Raw genomic sequence first — 21,410 nt, 5'->3', positions numbered from 1 at the left:
CTGTCAACCCCACCATAAACCTTCACGCTGGCTTAGCATATCTGTGCAGGATCCCACAATCATTCTGGTCCCTTCTCAGCTGTGTCCCTCGCTTGCTTCCAAGGCCAACTCCCAAGTCTCTGCTCTTCCCGGAAGCCCCATCTGCATGTTCACCCCCTCCCATCCCTTTTAGTGCTTGTACTGGACTTCGAACTTGGGCAAATCTTGGCAAACTGAAATCCCCACCTCACGTTTGTTCTCCTGGCCCCCACCTCTCACCAAGAACCAGCATGGGGCTCTGCACACAAAGCTTCTAAATACCTGTTTGTTCGCACAACTCAAGGGCAGAAACTTCAGTTAGACCCCCCTGGTCCCTCTAGGTGCACTGTTTCTGCGGGGTCTTGGACGCACCCTGCGCTGCACTTGCCAGGAGGGAATGGGGGGTCCCTGACGGTGTGCACATTTGCTGCTCCCAGGCCGTTCTGTTTTCCTGGCTGCCCCAGCCCCTCTGAATAGCCGTGGGTTTTCATCAGGGAAAATGTATGGATTTTGCAGCGAGCACTTTTTACTGTATCTGAAAGATACTGACAGCAGGCCCTGTTCAGAGTTTAAGGGGGAATCTCCCACAAAGATGAAACACAAATCAAATCTCAGGCTAATTCCCCAGGGTCAGTGGATAGAGCTTGTGAGGGGCCGGTCCCCACCCATCAAGCGAGCAGGAATCCTGGCGAGCCCCGGGCCTCTGCTGGGACCCCCCGTGGGCCCTGCCACAGCCACCGGGACTGTCTAAGCTCTGCTTCTCTGCCTGGACCTAGTAAGGACCACGTTCTCTGTCCCCTCTCTGAGAAGCAGCGTTTATCAGATCACTTGCGAAACACTCCCAGCGCTCTAGACCTCTTGAAATCCAGAAAGTGAGAGAAATCAGACAATTTAATGATGGCTTCCTTGGTCTACAGACAACGGAAGGACAAACGTTTCTCTCCATGCACTGGTACAATGAATGAGAGCCGAGCGACAATCCCAGGACAGGCGCCGTGGTATTCAGACCCGCTGCTCGGCCTCCTGGTCACGTGGTCCCACCAACTGTGTGGCTCAGCGACTGCAGACCTGGGGAGGCGGGGGGACGGCCTGGCCCCCTGAGGTGGGAGTGAGGGGCCAGGGGCCACAGGGAGCGAGGCGCAGCGACACTGCTGTACGCTGGTGGAAGGGTGTTGGGGGGGGGGGGGACAAGTGTCTGGGTGTGCCCTGAAGACAGGGCAGCTCAGTGGCATCAGCTGCCCCATCAGAGCCATCCTGAGGGCTGGAAGCAGGCTGAGCTGGGGCTGAGGTATCAGGGTCGGGAGGAAGGTGGCCAGAAGAACCAGGCAGAGAAGGGGCACATGCTGACTGCTTCCCTCCCACACACTGAGTTCTTGATGACCCGGCTCCATCTTGCAAAGGGTAAGGACACTCCCAAGATTTGGAGCTGAAGGGGTGTCAGGGGTGAAGTAAGGAGGTACAGACTGTTCCAATCCTGAGGCCACCTGAAGCGTCTCCGCTCCGTTCTGGCCTGCCACCCCCTCCCCTCAAGCCCAAAGACTGGAGCAGGCAAACCCAAGATCAGGGACCCCACCACTCTTCCCAGATTCCATCAGCAGACGACACCTTTTCTAAAGAGAGAGAGGAGAAGGAAAAAGGCCATGGGCTTCTAAAGAGAAATCCTGGGAAGGGTGGCACCGAGGGCTGGGGAGGGGCCTCTGGCTTTGTCCAGCCCTGGAAGCTGGCAGCCGTGGCCTCTGGTCCTTGACCCAACCTCGCCGGCCCACCTAGCTGAGCATCTTGTGCCGATCGAAGACTGTTTTGCGCTGCTCCTGCACCTGCAGCTTCCACCGCTGCTGAGCGCCCTCCACACGCTCCAGGACGGTGTTTGCTCGAGGGCCCCCCAGGGAGGCAGTGGTGGCAGCCACAGAGCGAGCATCCTGCGGGGGTAAGAGACAGGAGAGAAGGTTCAGCACGGTGAGCCAGGGCGGGTCTCGGAAACCCGACACGGAAAAAATGCCCCTACAGCAGTCCCAAAGGCTGAGCGCCCCCCACCCGAGACGGGGAGGCTGGACCTCCTCCACGGCTGGGGGCTGCTCGAGGGCCTCGCCCAGCGCACCAGGCCAGTGGCAGGCTCGGTGTTCAGAGAATGTGTAGGGCGCCCTGGGAAAGGGGGCACTCTGGGAGGAGCATTATCTAGGGCCCCAGTTACCACACAGCTGTAGTTCAAATTGGGTCCCCAACTGCACCCCACTGGCCAATTTCTAGCCCTCAGGAGGAATACTGAGTGTTGGTCTCAGGACCTCACGGGGTCAGCGCAGAAGCCCTGATGCCCTTTGTGGCTTGAGGAAACGCATCGGTGAGCGCCAGGGCAGGCACCAGGCTGCAGAACCCCCCCGCCCTGCCAGCCACCGCCCGGGCACTAGGGCCTGGCCTCCCGGGGCAGGGAGCACATGGGTACCAGTGGGGAAGATGGGCCCACTGAGGAGTATGCACGGGCACTGCTCTGCCAGGGGCTGGGACACCCGGCTGACTAACCCCGGCAAAGAAGGCATGTCCCTCACTCAGGGAGTGTGGCAGGGATGGAAATCCACCCCGCACTCCCATTCCAGAGCCTGCCTGGCCCACTCTCCTCTGACAGGTTAGGATAGCTCAGCTCCTCCTCTGTGTGCCTGGCTGATCCCCTTCCCCTCTGCTCTCGGAACCGCTTCTGTTGTCAAAGGCAGCAGCTCCCCTAATTACCACCTCTCTGCCTCTGAAGCTCCGGAGCCCAGGCATTTCCTGCAGGACCCCAACCTGATCTTTGGGGGGAATTAGAGCCGAGGGCCAGGCCCACACCCCCGTGGGGATTTCCTCCCTCGTTCTCCCTGCCTCTCATCTCCTGCCACACATCTCTTAAGGGATTAGCACACCTCTCTAAGCCCAGAGCCGCCCAGTAAATGCAACTTTGCTTCTAATGCCCTGCGCTGGCACGGCTTCTGTCACCTCGCAGCTGCCAGGCTGGGGAGAAGGGAGGGGTGGGTGAGGCGAGGGGAGGGGAGGGGAGGCAGAGAGCTGGCAGTTGCAGAGAGGTGGCCGGCTAGGGCTGAGGCTGGCAGGCAGTTCACTGTCGCCGCAGAGCTGAGTCACTGTCTCATGAGGGACAAGGCCTCCCTGGGGGGTCCGGGTCCAGGACCCTGAGGAAGGCTTCCTAGGCCCGCAGAGCTGCCGATCCCAGCGATACGGAGGACGCAGGTGCTGACAGCCTCAGGCAGGGGGCGCACTGAGCCCAGAGTCAGGACTCCTGGGTTCTAGACTGGGCTCCGAGGGGCCATCTTCTCCCTGTCTCAGGCCCCATGCCCCCAAGGGGGCCCATCTCCGAGGCCTACAGTGGGAGCTGGGACAGAGGGACAGCCTTAGCCACCTGGCAGCTTTGGGTCCCTGGACAAGTGACTATTTCTCCAAGCTTCAGTTTAATAAAGCCAGTCTTTGCAGACTTTTTTGACTGTACTGTCAGCAGAAATTAACATGTACCTCATGACCCAGTGTGTGTGCACAAACATATGCATACACAATAAACAAGTTTTATAAGACACTTAAGTATGAGGCATTCTGATATTCTTTGCTCTGCTCGCCGTCATTTTTTTAAAACGCTGGTTATGACTCACAACTGATTTCATGACCTAATGGCTTGTGACCCATACTCTGAAAAACAAGGTTTAGGGTGAGGAGATGGGTACAGCAAGGTTAAATAAAATCATATATATAAAGTTCTTAGTACTCTGGCCGTCACGGAGTAGGAGCTCAAGAAACGTTTCGTTTTCTTCTTCCCTGGCAGTTCAGCTCAGGGGTTGAGAACACCGTGGAATCAGACAAACCCAGCTCTGAATCTTGGCTCTGACACCTACCGGAATAGGACCCTGGGCAGGTCAGCTCATTCTCAGAACCTATGTCCCTATCCGTAAGACGGGGATAGCAAGAGATGCCTCTTCATGAGACCAGGAAAGCAAAGCCTTTGGCGGCGCCTGGCAGACAGCAAGCGCTCAATTCACAGCAGACTAGCTGTGGGGTCTCCGAGGCGGGAGAAAGGGGGAGAGAGTTGGCAGACTGCGGCCAGAGGGAGCTGACTTTGAAAAAGGACCATGGCACCGCATCACTTTTCAATCCCGTCCCTTTCTGGTTCAGCTACACCAGCCGGCTGCTACCGGGGGCCAAGGCCAAGCCTCCGGGTGGCCGGGTAGGGGAGATGGGCACTGAAGCCCCACTGGGACCTGGCTGTCCTGGCTTCGGGGGCCCAAGGGGCTTCTCTCCCTCCCCACCTCTCATCTTGTCCCTTCCGGGGCCCACAAGGAGTGCTGGGGTGTGAGCCCCGGAGGCAGGCTTGGAGGGATGGGCCAGCCTCAGCCCAGCTTCTCCTTGAGGGCTCTGCAGCTCAGAGAACGTCTTCAGGAGGGGAAGGCAGAGGAAGCCAAGAACAGAGCATTAAGGGAACTTGCTGAAATTCACCGCATGACCACAGTATCATTTGTTTCCCCTTCATGTAAAGTCTTAACAAACAGCTCCTAAGTGGGGGAAAGCTGCTGCTGAGAGGCTCCGTGTTTCCACTGCTAATAGTCTGATTAAAAGGTATTAAAGCTTCCACGTTTGTTCTAGAGATGGCCCAGAGTGGGGCCTCATCCTTGCCTGTTCTGGGGCAGAATGGCAGCTGGAGGCGGGAGAGAAATCACACCATTTCTAGCCCCTTCCCTCTGAGGCAACTCAGGGAGGCAGGAGGGCAGCTACGAGAGGAGGAAGGCGCCTGGGTCCTGACAGGGTGCCAGGGGGTGACCGGTGCGACCAGACTAGCATGGCGATGACAAGTGTCACTTTGTGCCACAGGCTCTGTTAAGTCCTTTACGTGGATTCTCCCCAGGCTTGGGGGTACTGGGTAACATTACTCCCATCTGCAGACGAGGAAACTGAGGCCCAGGTCACACAGCCCTGTGGTGGCTGAGTGGGGGCTGGAACCCATGTCTGTGTTCTCCTACCCCAGCACTCTGCTGGCTGCTTCTTTGGCTGGTTGCTCCTAAGAGGGAGCCAATGTGGAAAAACAAAGAAGCAAGCCGGTATCTTTCCACGAGATCAGAGTAAGGCACCAGGAATCAGGGACCTCAGGCCAGGCTCTCCTCGCCGGGCCTGGGAGGCCCCAAATCCTGGTGTGCACAGGCCAGAGCTGACGACCACCGTCAACGCGGCCCAGAGGAAAGCTCCCCGGCCCGAGCAGGAGCACCGGGCTGAGGACAAGAGGACAGAGGAAAAGAATCCCCACTTAGAGCTGCGCTCCCTCCACCCTTCCCCCAGTCCCGGGAGTCGGGGCAGGACGGGCAGCGCTGTCACTTACCCGGTCACGCAGCTCGGAATGGCCCAGGTACAAAGCCCTTCCGGAAGGGGACTACATGGCCGCCCTCAGTTTTCCAAGTTTAACCCAAAGCCTTCCCGCCGCGTCTCTGTTGCAAAGCTCTCCCTGACTCCCACTCGCTGCCAGCCATGGTCCTAGGACATCCCATAATGCCGTGCCCCCACGCAGACACGCTGCCTGCTGACTCGGCTACTCAGACAGAACGCGTGTGGGCACAGCATCAAGGCCTCTGGGCTGGCTGAGGCGCTCACCCCCCACGCCCCCCAGCCCTGCAGCCACCCTGGTCCACGTGGCGGCCCCTCACCACCCAGCCTCTGCCCGCGCTGCCCCAATAATCACCGTGCCACTGATGTGCTCAGACCGCACAGAAAGGTCTCACTCTTAGGAGTGAACAAACACTTGTCAAAGTGGCGCACACATTATCACAGCGATGTTGAGGTTAGAACAATTACAGCCATTCCACATGGAGAAAAGTACACTAAGAGATTATGCGTCACGGCTAGTAACTGGCAGAGTGGGACTCCGAACCAGAGCTATGGTTCCAAAGCCCGGCTCCTGACAACAGTGCTGGGAGCCTCCCACTGGACGCTCTAGAAATGGTTAGTGGCTGCATCCCACAGGAGAACTGTCCCCATCAGTGTGTCTTCTTCAAGTTTCTCCGTCAGCCTCCCAGGGCCAGGGCCCTCAGCTGTGTGCTGCCTGACCATCCCTGCACAAGAAGGGCGGCCGTCCCGGGGACCCTGAACCTTCTCATCACTCTGGCTCCTTCACGACCCCAGATGCCCTCATCACCACCACCATTCTTCGGTTCCCCATACGTCCCTCGCGCACCGGGGGCCTAGAACTGTACCCAGCCCCTGCAGGCTGAGATCTCTGAGGACCCCTCAGAGCCCAGGGTGCCCATGCTGCGAGGAGCAGAGACACCCAGAGCCGCATGGAAACCCTTATTTCTCGCTCTTCAAAGAGGGCCAAACCCGTACATCTAAAAAGCTCTGTTTGCCGTTTCTGTCCCAGCAAACATGCTTGCTTCCTCCTTTCAAAGGGTGTCTGAGCCTGGGGATTAGGCCTAATGCTGCTGGAATCCCAGGGGAGGCAGTGCTCAGCAATCAGGGCCCACTGAGGCCTGCCAGCACTTTCAAAGGGAACACGACAGGCTTTCATCTCCCTCCTCGGGGGTGCTGGGGCTGGGGCTGTGAGGGAGGCCTCCCTTCCTCTTCCAGACCTCTCGCCCCAGGGCAGGAGAGCTCCTGGCTACAGGAATTGGGGAAATGGAGCCAAGGGCCCCCAAACCTGGGAAGTGATCCAATCCCCAGATCTCATCTCTGATTGGATCCCAGACTTGGGGTAGGGGGTGAGGCAGGGGCACAGAGCCTGGACAGTTTCCTCCCCAAGGTCACTGAGTTATAGGGGCCTAGGCAAACTTCCAAAGAACCTGAGAGGTCCCGTTCCAACTTTCTTCCTTTTGGAGTGAAAGCTAGATCCCTTACCCCAGGGGAGACCCCTTCCTTCTTAAGGGAAACACTCTCCAGACCACTAATACCCCAGAGACACAGCTTCAGCCCTGGCTCTGCCGCTGTTTGGCCAGGTGGCCTTGGGACCTGCTCTCCTTGCCCCCCACCCCCCCTCCCCGCCCCATGTGCACTGAGAGAGGTGGGTCAGCAGAGTCCCCCCCACCATCCAAGGCTGGGACACTGGGTCTCTGGAGAGACGAGATCATTGGCGCTGACTCCAGTGTCCCTACAGCAGCTGAGCTGTCACTCTCCCATGCGTCTTCTGAGCTGGCTCGGATGACCCCCTCTGCCAGGAAGCCTTCCTTCCCAAACTAACAGGAAGAGGAGAAGTCCCCAGCCCCTGTCTAATAAAGAGCTTGCCAAAGCACCTAGCTTTCTCCCTGACTGCCATCTCCTAACACCTGATCTCACCCACTGCTTTATGGCTCATTCACTTGGCTTGGGCTCTGTCTTGGGGCTTCAACCCCTGAGAGCAGACATGAGCTCTGTAAATCTACACAGTGCGGCCCGCACGAGTTGAGAGGCCAGAGGGAAGAAGAGAAGCCCCGTGCACGGGAAAAAAACGGAGCTGCTGAACCTCCAGGAGGGATGACCTAGGAACACCTAAGTTGGGGGCACCACACAGAATCATGAGGTGAGGGGATGGGGAGCCAGGCCAAGTGCCAAGACTAAGGGGCAGTGCGTGCTATGGGTGCTGAGCGGGTGAGCAGACCCCACTCACAGCTGCCCCAAGGTGTTCCCCTAACCACCCTCCAGGTACTGGGGAGCTGCACTCTGTGCAGAGATGGCTGTACCTCAGGTCAGGGCATCAGAGACTGACCACCTTTTATTTCCTTCTAGAACGTCGGGGTAGCAGGTGAGGGGTGTCATCCCTCCTACTGCTCTTTCCCAGGGCAGGAGATCTTCCCTAGAGTGTGTAGCATGGGCTTGCCAGCTTCAGCTTCAGAGCTGCCTAAGGCACCCCACTGCCCCCGCAGGCCCCCAGGGTACGTGGCCAGATAGCACTTCCTCGTAGGGCAATCCTCCTCATTCGGCCAAAATCTGCACCCAGGGAATATACGCCCTTGGATCTGGGATCTGCTCTCAGGAACTCGTTGGCCACATCTAACCCCCCTCTCCCCTTAAAGCCCCCCCACACAAAGAGAGGCCGCTCTGATTTATGCCTCCGAGTGGGTAGCACCCCGGGTCTCCTGGGGGAGAGGGGCCTGGGCCTAGACCCAGAGATGGCAAGCTGCCCTCCCCTCTGGCACCACATCCAGGGCGGCAGGAGACACAAGGCCATGCCCAAGAGCCATGCATTCCAGAGAAATCGCAGGACGGGCTGTGTAATCACGGGGCTGCATCTCTCAATTACTCCCCCAGCCAGGACTGCAATTACCACATTACCCCTAATCACCAAGTGTTTATTAGCGATGCCCCTCCCCATCAGAGCTGCTATTACTGTACATTAATAACCAGGTAGGCACGCAAGGTTTCCTCTTGAACACAGACCACCCAACTGCCAGGGCCGCCACCTCCCAGGCCCCAGCTCCAAGGGGCGAGGCTCATCCTCTCTGCTCCCCCTTTGGCCAAACTCATGTCAGTGGGAGACTGGGGGCAGACTGGGATCGGTGCAGCCACATACCCAGGAGAAGCAAGAGGGCCCGTGGGAAGGCCAGGCCTCCCTCTTTCCCCGGCCTCATCCCTGTGCTTGTGCTGGCCCAGACCCACGATGCCCCATGGCTGCACACGGCGATCTGAGCCCTGGACCCTCTTGGCGGGGGGGGGGGGGGGGGGGGGGGCTCGCCCTTTCCCATCTCCAACCCAGTGCTTGACATGTTCTAAATTGTGACAGCTTGGGTGCCTGGGTGGCTCAGTTGGTTAAGCGACTGCCTTCGGCTCAGGTCATGATCCTGGAGTCCCGGGATCGAGTCCCGCATTGGGCTCCCTGCTCGGCAGGGAGTCTGCTTCTCCCTCTGATGCTCCTCCCTCTCATGCTCTCTGTATCTCATTCTCTCTGTCTCAAATAAATAAATAAAATCTTAAAAAATAAAAATAAAAATAAAATAAATTGTGACAGCTTGGTGGCAGTTTAGCCAATGCCTAGTGATTTCCAGTGACCCCAAACACACTCACTTACGAGGGAGCCCACCCAACTCATTATCAACTGTGTCATCTGCAAGAAGACTTCTTAGATCATGTTAAATCTCCCTCTCCTAACTCCCAACTATGGGTCCTTGTACCCCTGGCTTTACCGGGGGTGAGACTAAGCTCTCTCCCACCAACACTGGAAGGCTGCTATCATGTATCTCCTTGAGTCTGGTTTGGTTTTTTTTTTCAAGCTCAACACCTCCCAGTTTCTTCAACTTATTCTCCCAGGACATGGCTGAGATGCTTCACCCTACAAGCCCCTTTGTATGTGTGCTCGTTCCCGCACTCCATCCCTCAGTCTGGAGATATGCAGCATCTTCCAGCCGCAGGGAGCACTAAGGTCCGAGCTGACAGACTGGTCTGTGCTTTCCACAACTGCCCAGAGCCCACCCCTCAGGGCAGCGTGGCGGCAAGGCCTGCCCTGCCTTCGCATACCACTGCTCTGAGGCTGCCCTGGCGGCTGTGTGGTCCCACAGAGGGCGAGCTCCGGGCACAAGGATGAGGAGCCTCCCTGGGAGAGCATGCTGGCTCACGGCACCCCAGCTGGGCCAGCCGCACACGCGCACCGCCTCTCGCTCCCACCAAGAGCTTCTCACTGCAGCCCACCTCTCTCCCACCCAGGGCTTCCTCTGCAGGGCGCCCGTAACCCCTCAGCATGGGGACAGATGGAGGAGGGTGACAGTGGCTGCTAGCCATGCCAGGCCTGGCCTGAGCCCCGCCAACCCTGACCTGAGGGGTTCGCGGGCTGCCTGGGGTCAGTGGTTCCCTTCGTTATCTAATGGCATTGAAACTCCTTAGCCTGACATTTGAGGCCAGTGATAATCTGGTCTAAACTTACTGGCCAGTTCTATTTGCCACAATTCCTACATGCCTACCTTATCCTCGAAATGCTCCAAATTCCTCAAGCACCTCAGCACCACTATCTACCTTACTACTCATTGGCCCTTAAAATCCTACTTTTCCCTTAAGGGGCCCAGGTTGCGCTTTGCGTCGAGCAGGCACTTGGCAGATGTCTACAGAATCACTAAAGAATAAACGTGCTATCTCCAAGTCTACCACCCACTTGACACCTGCCCAGTGTCTGAGCAACCAAGATATGACGTGTGTCTACATGTGACTGGCCCTGGTTGGTCCATTTCCCCTCAGCCCGGAAAGGCAGGACTACGCAACATATGCCCCCGCCCCCACCACCCCGACTCATGCATCCAGGCTGATGCCAGGCATCAGGAACACTGCAGGGCCACCTCCTGCTTCATGTGTTAGTGCAACGGGCGGTTCCCTGCCAAGGAAAACTCTGGAGTCTGGGTGACGTGTAGGACACTGAACAGGAGAAGAGCAAATTGGAGCATGGGGGGTGAGGGACATGGAGCCCCACCTAGGCCTCCGCGATGCTATTCTGGTTCTGCCCTGGGGACTCACAGGCTCGGAGCCCAGGGCCCTGGCACCCAAAACCCCAGTTACCTCATTCTCCTCCTCATTGTGCAGATGTTCGGTGTACGCATCCGGCTTTCGAATGAGAGGGTCCACCAGCATCAGGAAGGCCATGTAGAGCAAGAGGGCCCCCACCACTGACAGGTAGATGACAATGATGACCTGAGGGAGAGAGCCAGCCGGCCCTGTGAACCAACACTCTGGTCCAGGACAGCCATGCGCGTGCGGCGGCGACAGGGGCTGCCTCGAGCGCCACACTGGGGAAGGGCCCAGAGGCTGTGGGCTTGCAGGCAAAGACAGAAGGGACAGGGGGCCCTATTCCACATATTTGCCAGCTCTGCCCTAAACTGAGGGGATCCCACAAGAATAGCGGACATAAAAACAACAGATTATGAAGGAAAGCACCTGGATCCTGACACCCCAAGATGCTCCCAGGGGTGCGGAGTGCGGAAGCGGGGCCTACCTGGCTCTCCCCAAGAAAGGATGAAAAGCAACGGGACACAAAGTAAGAGCAGGGAAGAACCGGCTGGTGGAGAGGCCTGAGGCTGAGCCCCAGGGCACGAGGGCTCCCTCCCCACTGCCAAGTGCGGGCAGACAGGTGGGAAGGTCCAGTCCCAAGAGGGCACGCCAACGGACGGAGGGAGACACGCTGGCAAGAAGGTGTGCCCTGGAGGCCACATCTCCCCCTCCCGTCAGTCCCTGCAAGGAGGTGACAGCCAGTGACAGAATGACAAATCTCTTCCGTACACGGAGAGGCTCACAAGCTGCAGTAACTTCCGTTTTACAGAAAAGACAGATTCAGTGAGGCTAACTCAGTGCCTCCCAGTGTGGTGCTCTGGACTCTCCACGCCCCCCAGTAGCCACGGCGGCGTCACTAATACACCTCTGTTACCGGGACCACAGAAGCACCTTCACTGGTGTCCAAATGCCTGCTGGGCAGCCAGCACTCACCTGACTGAGAACCATGAACCAAGGTCCCAAGGTTAGCAAATGGTAGAGGTTTTTAACCTGAACACAGATTTACTGACTCCGGCTCACATGCTTTTTCTACTTCCACAACGCCTGGCCATCACTGGCTTCTGATCCCAGCCTTGGCCCCAAATGGACTGTGATGAGTGATAAAAGAGAGAAACCTTGGGACGTTCAGGTCAAAGTCCAGCTCAGTCAAAGGTCAAGTTCAACTGGACCAACTTCCTCCCTGACTGGGGCACCAGTGCTCACGCCTCTTTAAACAGGGCCAATGGTCAGACCTCTTGCCTGTACCCCGGGAAGGGCAAGGGGAATGGAGATTGAGTCTCTAGTCGGCTGACACTGGGGGGTGGGGGGATCCTCCTAGGGAGGAGGACTGGAGGGAAACTTGAGGGATTAGGAAGTGTGTCTGATGAGCGCCCCGTGTCGGGAAGTCCCTTTCTGCCAAATAGGGAGAGGCGACACCTGGCTCAGCACTGGGTCTCAGCCATCTGGTCCCCAGGGGGTGGGGGCCCTGGAGCATGTTCAGAGCAGGAGAAAGACGCTCCAGGAGGGGCTGGCTCAGGCGGGAGGATAAAAGGAGTTGAGTCTGCACAGCCTGATGGGGCGAAGACTGAGAGGTGGCGGACAGACAGCTGCTTCCCATCAGAAAGGTTAGAACACGGGAGGACAGCAGGACTGGGAAGGAGCTGCCAGCTCCCTGGTCTGGGCAAGACAGCAGGGAACATCACCTCCCTTCCTGAGCCTCAGGAGAAACGGGATGGACTAGACAGTGCCGTTAAACTCCTCAATTCCTTTCTCGATGCTATTTCTAGACTCTCCAGGGGACCAGCAGAAGTAAGCTGAAAATCTGGCCAGGAAGAGCTTAAGTCAGAAATCGGGACGCAGGGCCTGGCTCAGGAGTCAGAATTCGGACTAGGAGACCCCGGGGGAGGCTCCGGGTAGATGAGCCTCTGCTAGCGTGAGCCGTGGTCCTATGGAGCCCGCCTAGTGGCAGAGGAAAGGCCAAGGCCCCTGCCTTCACTTGCTAGGGTGGTGGCCGTGTCTCCTGCTTCTCTCCCGAACTCACCCAACAGTCTTTGAGAACGAGGTTCGGGGCCAAAGCCCCTCCTGCCCAGGGGCCACCACGCCCCAGACACCCAGTCCTGATGCACAGCTCTCAGGGGGCCTTTCAGGAGTCTGAGGCCACTCTGGAAGCTCAGTCAGACTGGGTGCTCTGGGAGGGCGGCCTTACTGTCCTATTAGCAGCACCCTGCATGTTACCTAGCACATAAAAGGCACCTGAAAGAGGCTTACTGAGCGAATGGAAGAAAGAAGAAGGGGGAAATCGGAAAGAACAGGAGGAAAAAAGTGACATGAAGCACCTCGCCCAGGTTCCCTGCCCCCCACGTAAGGGGAGCCACTGGACAGATGTCAGAAGACAGAGCTGGCTCCAAGAAGGTGTGGGGAGCAGGCCCCTGTGTCTGTGACCAGGCCAGCCCAGGAGCCAGTCCCACAGCCACTTGGAATGTTCCAGAATACAGCAAGAGATCACGGGTGCCGGGCAGCCAGGGAGCAGGGTGGGCCCGAGCCCCGAGCCCCAGGCTACCTTGATGGTGGTGGTGCTGCGCTCCTCGTACTTGCACTCACACAGCAGGCAGTAGGCCTCCACGTCGTGGCCGGGTACCGGCATGGGCTCCACCACGTGCAGGCAGTTGCTGGAAAGAGACAGACGGGGCGGTGGGAGCAGGGCCCCCGGCAGCGGGCAGCCCGGGAGGGGGGGCGGGGCAGGGGAGAAGGGGCTCCCAGGGAGTGGGGAGAACAGCCTTCCCACCCACCAGCACCTGTCCCCGGCCCGCCCGAACCAGCTCCCTAAGGTGCACCTTTGATGCTGGCACCAAAAATGCCAACATTTCCCAAACTGCTGCCCTCGGCTGCCTTCTTACCTCATGCCGTGCACCCCTCCCCACCGCCCCGACTCCCATGGGCTCGTTCAGTCCAGAGATCTCCGAGTCAGAGCTGGGGAGGCCCGGACTGGAGTCTTAGACGAGAATCCCTAGTCAGGACCGCCCCCCGGCACCCTTCCGTCCAGCTGCCCGCTAGTCACCACAGGAGCGGCCACAGGGACGCTCCACGGCCACCCTCCCGTGTCCCTCTGCCCCAGCTCCCTGGGCTGTGTCCCCAACGGCACAGAGCACCCCTACCGTCCACTCTGCTGACCAGGTCCAAACCTGGCAATCACCTTTGACACCACCTCTTCCTCTCACCTATGAATCCATCAAATGCCAGTGACGTTTACCTCCTTAAAAACTTCTAAGACCCACCTTCTCTACTGGCTCCCGCTGCCCTGTCTCAGCTCAAGGTCTCATTGCTGTGTCCTCGGACCAGTGGCCCAGGCTCCCCATTGCCCTCGCGCCTCTCATCTAGCCCTGTGCCTCTACTACCTTCTCCACCCAGGAGCTCAGTGGTGTTAGCAGAACGAAACTCCTGTCACATCACCTACCCCCGCTGAAAGCCTAAAGCTGGTCAAGGCCTCCCACAGGGCCTCTAGGGTGAGGCCAAATGAGCTGCTCCCCCTGGGGCACCAACGGCTCCACCTCACTCCAGGCTGCCTCCCTGTCCAGTCCCATCCCCTGCCACGCCTCACCCCACTCCCCATCCTCCAGCTCTGCTGATCTTCTAGACTCTTCTCTGAATGAGCCGTGCTCCCCTCCTTGACACATCTCCTGCCTTCTGCCAGGAATACATGGTTTTGCTACCTCCCCTTCCCACGCGTGGAATCCTACACATCCTTCAAGATCTGACATCTCCCCACGGCAGCCAGCTAATCCTACACATCCTTCAAGATCCAGCCCAAAGATCTGACATCTCCCCACGGCAGCCAGCTCCCCACACTCATCTCTATCACAGCACTGACCACACTGTGCTGCATTCCCACTTTTACTTGTATCGTCTCCCCCTGGGGACGCTAAGTTCGTCGAGGACAGAGGCCATCTCCAGCTTCCCAGCACCCAGCGCAGGGCTGGCAGTGCAGGGCTCGGGGAACAAGCTCAGGGAACAAGCTGCTGCCAAATGAGTCCCGTTCTAATGGCGTGCCCGCTTAGCCTGCCTTTACCTAACAGTGCTCTCGACCCAGGAGAGCTAAAGATCACAGGCCCCACATTTAAAAAGACGAAAGTGAGCTCTGGAAGGCAAAGTGGCATCGCCACCACAATGAGGTCAGGACCCAAATCCCGATCCTCGGCTCGTCTTTCCATGTGACACTCTGTCTCAGTGGGGCCCGTGCCTGTGCTCAGCTCTTTACTTGGGCCTCTTGATCGGGCTCAGCCTTCTTCAGATCAGGTTTCTACAGGTACAGTTCAAACATAAGCAAGTGCCCTCGAGAATGCACCTTGATCATTACCACTGGGGAAAGTCAACCACTCTCGGAGGTTCGCAGAGGTAAACCAGGCATCCCACTGCAACGGACGGCCAGGTCTGGGGCCCTGGGCCTATGTCCTCCTCTCTGGGATACAGGAGTTGTACCACTTGACAGACCTGACAGGAATCCTGCAAGAGCCAATGGGGAGAACTTGGAGACAGTTCCATTAAGGGTAGTAGGTGGAAACTGAGGCTGGGCAGGATTCTAGCACCCAGTGACAACACGGGCGACACCCCGGTAGCGGTGGGCGTGGGGGCTAGACCTGCGGTCAGCAGGTCAAATGTACAGCAGGGTGACTACAGTTAACAACACCGTATTATAGGTCTTTCAGGTCTCTGAAAAAACAAGCCTGTTCTGAGCTATCCCAGGGTCCTTCTAGACTCAGGCTGGGCTTTTGGCTGAGGCATCAAACACGTGTGATATGAAGATCAGGTGTGGAAATAAATATGAGATGTCCTCTAAAAGCCTCTGTTCCCCTTAAAAATCCAGGATGTAGCCTACGTGATTTTCCCTAAACCCCGATGATTCCAGTTTCACCTCTGGGTAACAACTTCAACACATCACTCCTTGCTGCGTGAGTGGGTCTTCTACGTAACTAACTACACCATTACCAGACCCCGCACGCTGCCACCTCTGGGAGGAGCCGATGGACAAGGTCAGGTTCATGCACAATACTGGTCATCACTGCTGGGACCGTCTCTTCTCCAGAAGTCCCTACAAGCCTTCTGAGGACCAGATGCCTCCCTTTCTGAGCCACACGGGGTGCCAGTTTGGAAGGCCATGCCAATGCTACAGTGCGATGTGCGCACTCCCCGCCAAGGGCAAGCAAGGTGGGGGGGCAGGGGCAGCGGGAGGAGCGAACCCAGGTTCTCCAAACTGGAATCCTGTTACGGGAATAGGCTGTAAAGGGGTTAGGGGAACAGTAAATGGAAGTTGTAATCTTTCTGTTGTCTCTGGCCTCTTGAGAGTCGGTAAAACCCTAAACATGATCTTGCTCTCTAAGGATTTCATTTACCTTCCTGGGGATCGGTGGTATCAAAAGACTCCAAGGACTGGTGAGAGGACATTAAGGGACAGGTTGACGGAGAAAGATAAGCTGGGTTTAATTCTCTGCTCCGCCACGTATTCTGTGATTGTAGTAATTTATTTATCCCCTCTGGGTCCCCGTTTCCTCAATTATAAATGGAGGCTGAACTCATCCGTGTCTTTCAGGCTTTGTTCTCTTAGGTACCCCAGGAACTACTGGGCAAGGAGGTGGTGGAGGGAGGGGCTGAGAGACGGGTCCCTCTCAGCACCAGGTCTGATTTTGTTTCACATGTTGTGTTTCCAACACAGATTCCGTCTCTAGAAAGGTTTAATTTCTAGAAGTCGGAAAGACACTGAACTAACCTACTTGGTTCCTTCCCACCCTCGGACTGCCTCTGCAACGTATCTCCTCGGCAGACCCACCAACAGAGCATCATTGTTAGGGTTTCTGCCCTCCGACAGGCGTGTGGTTATGAACTCCCACCACTAGATGGCAGAACACCAGCGGCGCAGGAACATAAATGCGGTGACCTGTGAGGCCCGCAGCTGAGACAGTTCTGGCTTTGCTCTGCACAACAAAGGGTGCAAGTATTCCCCCAGCCGTGGACCCAGGGGACAGCAGAGCAGCGACAGTGGCAGAGACCTGAAGATGTAACTGGTCTCCTCTGACCCTTGCCAGAGGGCTGGAAGACCACAGGTCAAGCCCCCCCCCCAGTCCCCACCCCTACCGGGGGGTTGCCAATGTTGTCGCTGGGTCCTAGAATCCTGCCCAGCCTCAGTTTCCACCTACTACCCTTAATGGAACTGTCTCCAAGTTCTCAACTTAATTTTGTTCATTGGGTAATCCCCTAATTCTGACTTCTAAGGAGAAGAAAATAAACTACAGCCTGAGCAGGACTCCTTTCTCTGCGGGCATCCAAGCTTGGGTTTGCAGGCCATCTTATCACCCCAGGCCAGAGACAGGGCTACTAAAATCTGCTGTTGCCTGTGGGACGTAGCCTTACTATCTGCTGTGGGGCTCAGTCTATCAATTTATTTACTGATGTTATCTGAGCTATAACCGCAAGATACAGGGAGGTCACAGGGGCTCCTCCCAGGACTTCACGTCTTAGGGCTTTGTGAATCCATCAGGACAGGCAAAACCAGAGGGAAACATTCTGCTGTGTTGTGTGAACCAGAGGAGCTCGTTTTCTGGGGCTGTGCTCTAAGTCTTTCCATGAGTACCTATGTGGCCTCTAACAAGGCATGATAATATATATTAATATTAGCTAACATTTATACAGCACTTACTACATGCCAGGCATTGTCCTAAGGGCTCTGACATGGGCATGTACAAGCACGCACACACACACACACACACACACATTCAATATTCAATATACTGCCATCCATCTTACAGATGAGGAAACAGAAGTACTCTGGACATGAAGTCACTCGTCACATAATGAACAAGGGGCCAACCTGGATTTGAAGCCAGGCAGGCCAGATCCCGAGTCCGCACATCTAGCGAGCCTGCCTCTCGGAAAATCACTCAGACTATCTCAGAACTGGAGAAGTTCCAAATTCCCAAAGGCTGCTCGTAATCACCTAAGGAACTTCAAGAGAACGTTACTCCTGCCCCCCCTGCTCCCCGATATTTCCTGAATCCGAATCATAGGGGGAGGAGATCGAATGTACAGGAGGGAGACTATAGTTAACAACACCGTATTATATGCTTGAAAGTTGTAAAGAGAGTAGATCTGAAATGTTCTACACACACACACAAACGGTAATTATGTGAGGTGACGGAGGTATTCATTAACCTTATTGTGGTAACATTTCACAATATGTATGTGCATCGAACCATCAGGTTGTACACCTTAAACTTACACAAAGTGCTATGTCTAAAGGACCTCAATAAAGCTGGGAAGAAAGAAAACAACAAAACCCCAAATCTTAGGGATAGGTGGTGCTGGGAATCTGTATTTTCTCAAAGCCCACCTGATGATACTAACCTACAACCAAGGAGGGGCCCTGACCTGGACACCCCCTCCTTGTGATGCGAATCCCTTCCACAGTGCCCTTAGCAAAGAATCACCCCATCTGTGCTCAGATCCCTCCAAGGAGCGGGCTTCCCAGCTCTTAAAATAGCCTGGATTAAAAATGCTTCCTTCGCTCACACTTATAGTTTCCCTGAAGTCACCCTTAAAGCTGTTTCTACTGACTCCAATTCTACACCAAAAAACCACACTGAACATAACTGATACCACTCCCATGTGCCCCACCTCCCAAAGCATGCCTGCCCTGCTCTTGGTCTTTGTCAGCCACCAGATGTTCCCAAGCCCTCTCCTCGTCGAGCCTCCCTTCTAGGAAGCCACTCCTTCTAGGATATGGTGTTGAAACTTCCCTTCACCAAGCTGGTCTCCTTTCTCTGAATGAATCTGTGCTTCTTTTTCTCCTTTTTAAAGGGAAGCATCCAGAAATGAATTCAGGACTCCAGGAGTATAAGTGAAATTTCCTCTTTGGGTTTTAGTCTCTGCAATTATAAAAAGGAAACACTACCTATCCCATCTACCTTACAAGGCGTTAATGAGACTGGTACAGAATAACACACGTAACAGAGCTTTGCAAAAGTACACAAAAGGTCCCATCGTATGTGGGCATACTATCTACCTCGCCCAATCTCTCTACTACCATTTTGCATTACTGATAAACACCCAAATCAAAGCAAAATATCAAAATCCACTTCTCTGACCAGAAACCCCTCAGCTAGAATTCAAGACACCTGGGTCCTGTTCCCAACTGGCTGTGTGACCATGGACAAAACAGTCCTTTGTAGGCTCTAGTGGGAAAGCAGGAGCAAGCTCATCCTCCAGGGATCTAAGAACCCCAGTAAACACTTGTACTTTCAACTAGTTGTAGCAGCCACGAGCCAGGCTGTACAGCGCCTTACCAGTCCTTCTGTGACACATTCTGGTTGTAAATGTGCCCACTGATGTTTCTATATGGTGGACAGATGCATTTGCAACGAATATCTTCAGAGCTCTGGAAGAGAAAGTACATGGTAGGCAGGTAGGCAGGGCCCCTGGCTTTAGGTTCTAGCAAGACTTGTTCATATATGAATGCTCTTGACCTTGCCCATCCCCAAGTTCAGTAAGGAATGACTTCTGCAAAAAGGATGCTAATATCACAGGATTCTCAAGACAGAAACTGTCCAGGTGGCAAATGAGACTCACAGAAAACTGCCTAGGGCTGCCATTCCCCAGAAGGATGCCGGGGGGGGGGGGGTGGCAAGCAAAGTGACAGCCCTCTACTTTGGGCCCCACACTTGCTGTGTGCACCTCTGCCCAGCAACCTTGATGGTGAGCCCCTTCCCGCCCCCAACCCAACTCCAACTTCCTAGGTTAGGAATGGGGGAAGGTAAAGGGCAAGGGTACACAAAAAGTGGATCATTTCCATGGGAATACCCAAGCAATCCCGTAGAAAGTTCCTCCTCCGTGAAACGAGTAAGAAACAAAACCACAAATAATTTTCATTCCAATCAGGAATTCCCCAGAGGGGCTGGAACCAAACCCTCAGACTCAATCTCACTTAAAGTCTTGATGACCTTCAGAATTTTAAATTCCACAGAGCTACCCAAGCAAGCCCAGTTCTGGGTCATTTACCCCTAAAGAATGGAAATTTCTCAGGAGTCCCAGCGCTTAGGTTGGTCACCCTCCGTGTAACAGAAACTTCCAGCTGTGCAAGACTTCACACTTAAGGAGCATTTCCACAAACTATATTACTTGATTCTCCTTAAGTAGAGTAGTAGACATTATAAGCACCCCGATTTTACCCAGGAGCAAAGGAAGGTATGGGGAACTTGGATAACTCCTCCAAACACAAACTCCCCCGCTGGAATCTCACCTAGGTTTCCACTCGGATCCGGAACGTGTGCTCTGTGCTCCACCCCTCTCCCTTCACTCCACCCTTACGGAGGAGGCCTGCAGTCTGGCGCCCGCGAGAACACTCCCCAAAACTACGGTCCATTGATGAGTGGGGGGCGGGGCTGGAGGAGCGGCTACCGGGGGGGGGGGGGGGGGGGTAGCCCTGTCCGCAGGCAGGGTGGTCGCGCACGAGGTGCTGCTGGATCACCTCCCTCACCTTGTTGGCTTGAGCTGGGGGCAACAGCAAGCACCCGACCACGGCCACCAAACATAGGAGCTTCATGCTGATCGGGCTTGGGAGGCCAGCCAGACCGGACACCTGCATAAGAGATAGAAGTAGGGAAGGGGAAGGGGGCCACACCATACCCCGCACTCTCGGCCCTTCAGCCCTCCCGCCAGGACGTAGGAATGGGGTTAGGAGCTGGGTTCAGCATTCCAGGGCCTCCTAAAACCCTGTGGCCAAATACGGCCTTCCGTCTCCAAGTCTCCGGCTCTCCATCGCCCACCTGGAGCGCCCGGGAAGAGGGGGCCTCCCGGGGACTCCGCGGCCGGGGACCTCGAGTTCCTAGGACCAGGCCCCGCTCTGACCCTCGCGGCGCGTTCCACCGCCCTCCGCCATCTCCGCCTCCGCCCGCCCGCCCGGCAGCTTCTCCCCACTCAAGGCCAGATGAAAACTTTCGGTGTACAGGCTGGGAGCCCTAATCCGACCGCCAAGGCCAGTACCCACCTAATCAGGGGTCTCGGGCCGGCCTGGGACCCCCGGGTGCCCCAAAGACCCCCGCACCCCTCCCCCAACGCCCGGTCCGCTAACCTGCGAGCCCCGCCACCGTCGCAGAAGACCCAGCTGGTCCCGCCCCCTCCCGGCCTCTATTGGCTGCTGGAGCAGCCTCTCAGCCCAACCTCGCTATCGCCAAGGTAACAAGGCCCACCTTCGCCTGGGCTAGGAGGCTCCCGCGCAAGGGAGAGGAAAGCATTTCTCAGACTCGACCAAACAAGAAAAGGGAGCGTCAACTTTCCAGACAGAAACAGGGAAGGGTCTTGCCTTTGTGTGGCCTGTAAAACTCCCACAGCAGTGCTTTGCCCCTCCTCGTATTACACAACTCGGGGGTCCGGAGAGGGGCTAAGTTTGTTTCATCTTGTAGTTTTATAAAGAGAAAGCACTTTATACACAACAAGCTAGTAACAACAACAATAGCCTTAAAAACCCAGTAAGGGCCTTTGAGCTCACTCCCAGTCTGAATGTTAGTTAGGGATGCACATCTTGGCTGCACAGGACTTCACTAGGCCCCACCTCTGCTCTCCCCCGACCCAGCACCCTGAGGAGAAGGAAACCGGCGGGGGCAATGAGGTGGTGGGCTGGGCCTGGGAGGAGAGTGCACAGCCACTCACCCTGTCTCCCTGCCCCCAGCCCTGTCTGGACCTGGCAGACTGGGGCAAGGTGTGCAAGGCCAGCGTGGGGAGTGGGAAGCTGGTGGGGAGGGAGGGAAGTCTGAGGTGCTGAGGGGCAGATGTGAACGTCTTGCAGCTGTGAAGGAAAGAGGAGCCTTTTGAGTCCAGGGTACCAGACGCAGAGTGAGGACACCTAGGCTTTGGCCCTGGCTTTGACACTAAGCAGTTATGTTACCCTGGAAAAGCCACCTCCCCTTTCTGGGCCTCAGTTTCCT

At 56.3% G+C, this 21,410-nt stretch overlaps 1 protein-coding gene across 3 annotated transcripts; it reads right to left on the bottom strand.

Moving 5' to 3' along the window:
• Positions 1 to 891: 891 nt before the first annotated feature.
• TMEM9 (transmembrane protein 9) lies at positions 892 to 20,603 on the bottom strand. Of its 3 annotated transcripts, none has more exons than XM_035010357.1 (6): positions 20,558 to 20,603; positions 19,964 to 20,065; positions 18,774 to 18,865; positions 13,004 to 13,112; positions 10,477 to 10,608; positions 892 to 1,937 (listed from the first exon to the last, which is right to left on the bottom strand). In XM_035010357.1, the coding sequence occupies exons 2-6, from the start codon at positions 20,027 to 20,029 to the stop codon at positions 1,785 to 1,787; spliced, it is 552 nt and encodes a 183-aa protein (XP_034866248.1). In that variant the 5' UTR covers positions 20,030 to 20,065; positions 20,558 to 20,603; the 3' UTR covers positions 892 to 1,784. The 3 variants fall into 3 exon arrangements, with proteins under 3 accessions (XP_034866248.1, XP_034866249.1, XP_034866250.1); XM_035010358.1 differs by lacking the exon at positions 20,558 to 20,603 and adding an exon at positions 20,474 to 20,548; XM_035010359.1 differs by lacking the exon at positions 20,558 to 20,603 and adding an exon at positions 20,253 to 20,337.
• Between the last annotated feature and the right edge of the window lie 807 nt (positions 20,604 to 21,410).

This window comes from Mirounga leonina, unplaced genomic scaffold, assembly GCF_011800145.1.
Source record: "Mirounga leonina isolate KUSES-001 unplaced genomic scaffold, KU_Mleo_1.0 Mir_154, whole genome shotgun sequence".
Taxonomy (NCBI): domain Eukaryota; kingdom Metazoa; phylum Chordata; class Mammalia; order Carnivora; family Phocidae; genus Mirounga; species Mirounga leonina.
This window is presented reverse-complemented; position numbering and strand designations above follow the sequence as displayed.

What these genes read in the sequence shown, in the direction of transcription:
- TMEM9 (XM_035010357.1), bottom strand. Translation starts at nt 20,029, where the DNA reads ATGAAGCTCCTATGTTTGGTGGCCGTGGTCGGGTGCTTGCTGTTGCCC. An exon ending in CCCCAGCTCAAGCCAACAAG is followed by an intron (nt 18,866 to 19,963) that starts GTGAGGGAGGTG and finishes TTTCTCTTCCAG; the next exon opens with AGCTCTGAAGATATTCGTTG. An exon ending in ACAATGAGGAGGAGAATGAG is followed by an intron (nt 1,938 to 10,476) that starts GTAACTGGGGTT and finishes TTACCCCCGCAG; the next exon opens with GATGCTCGCTCTGTGGCTGC.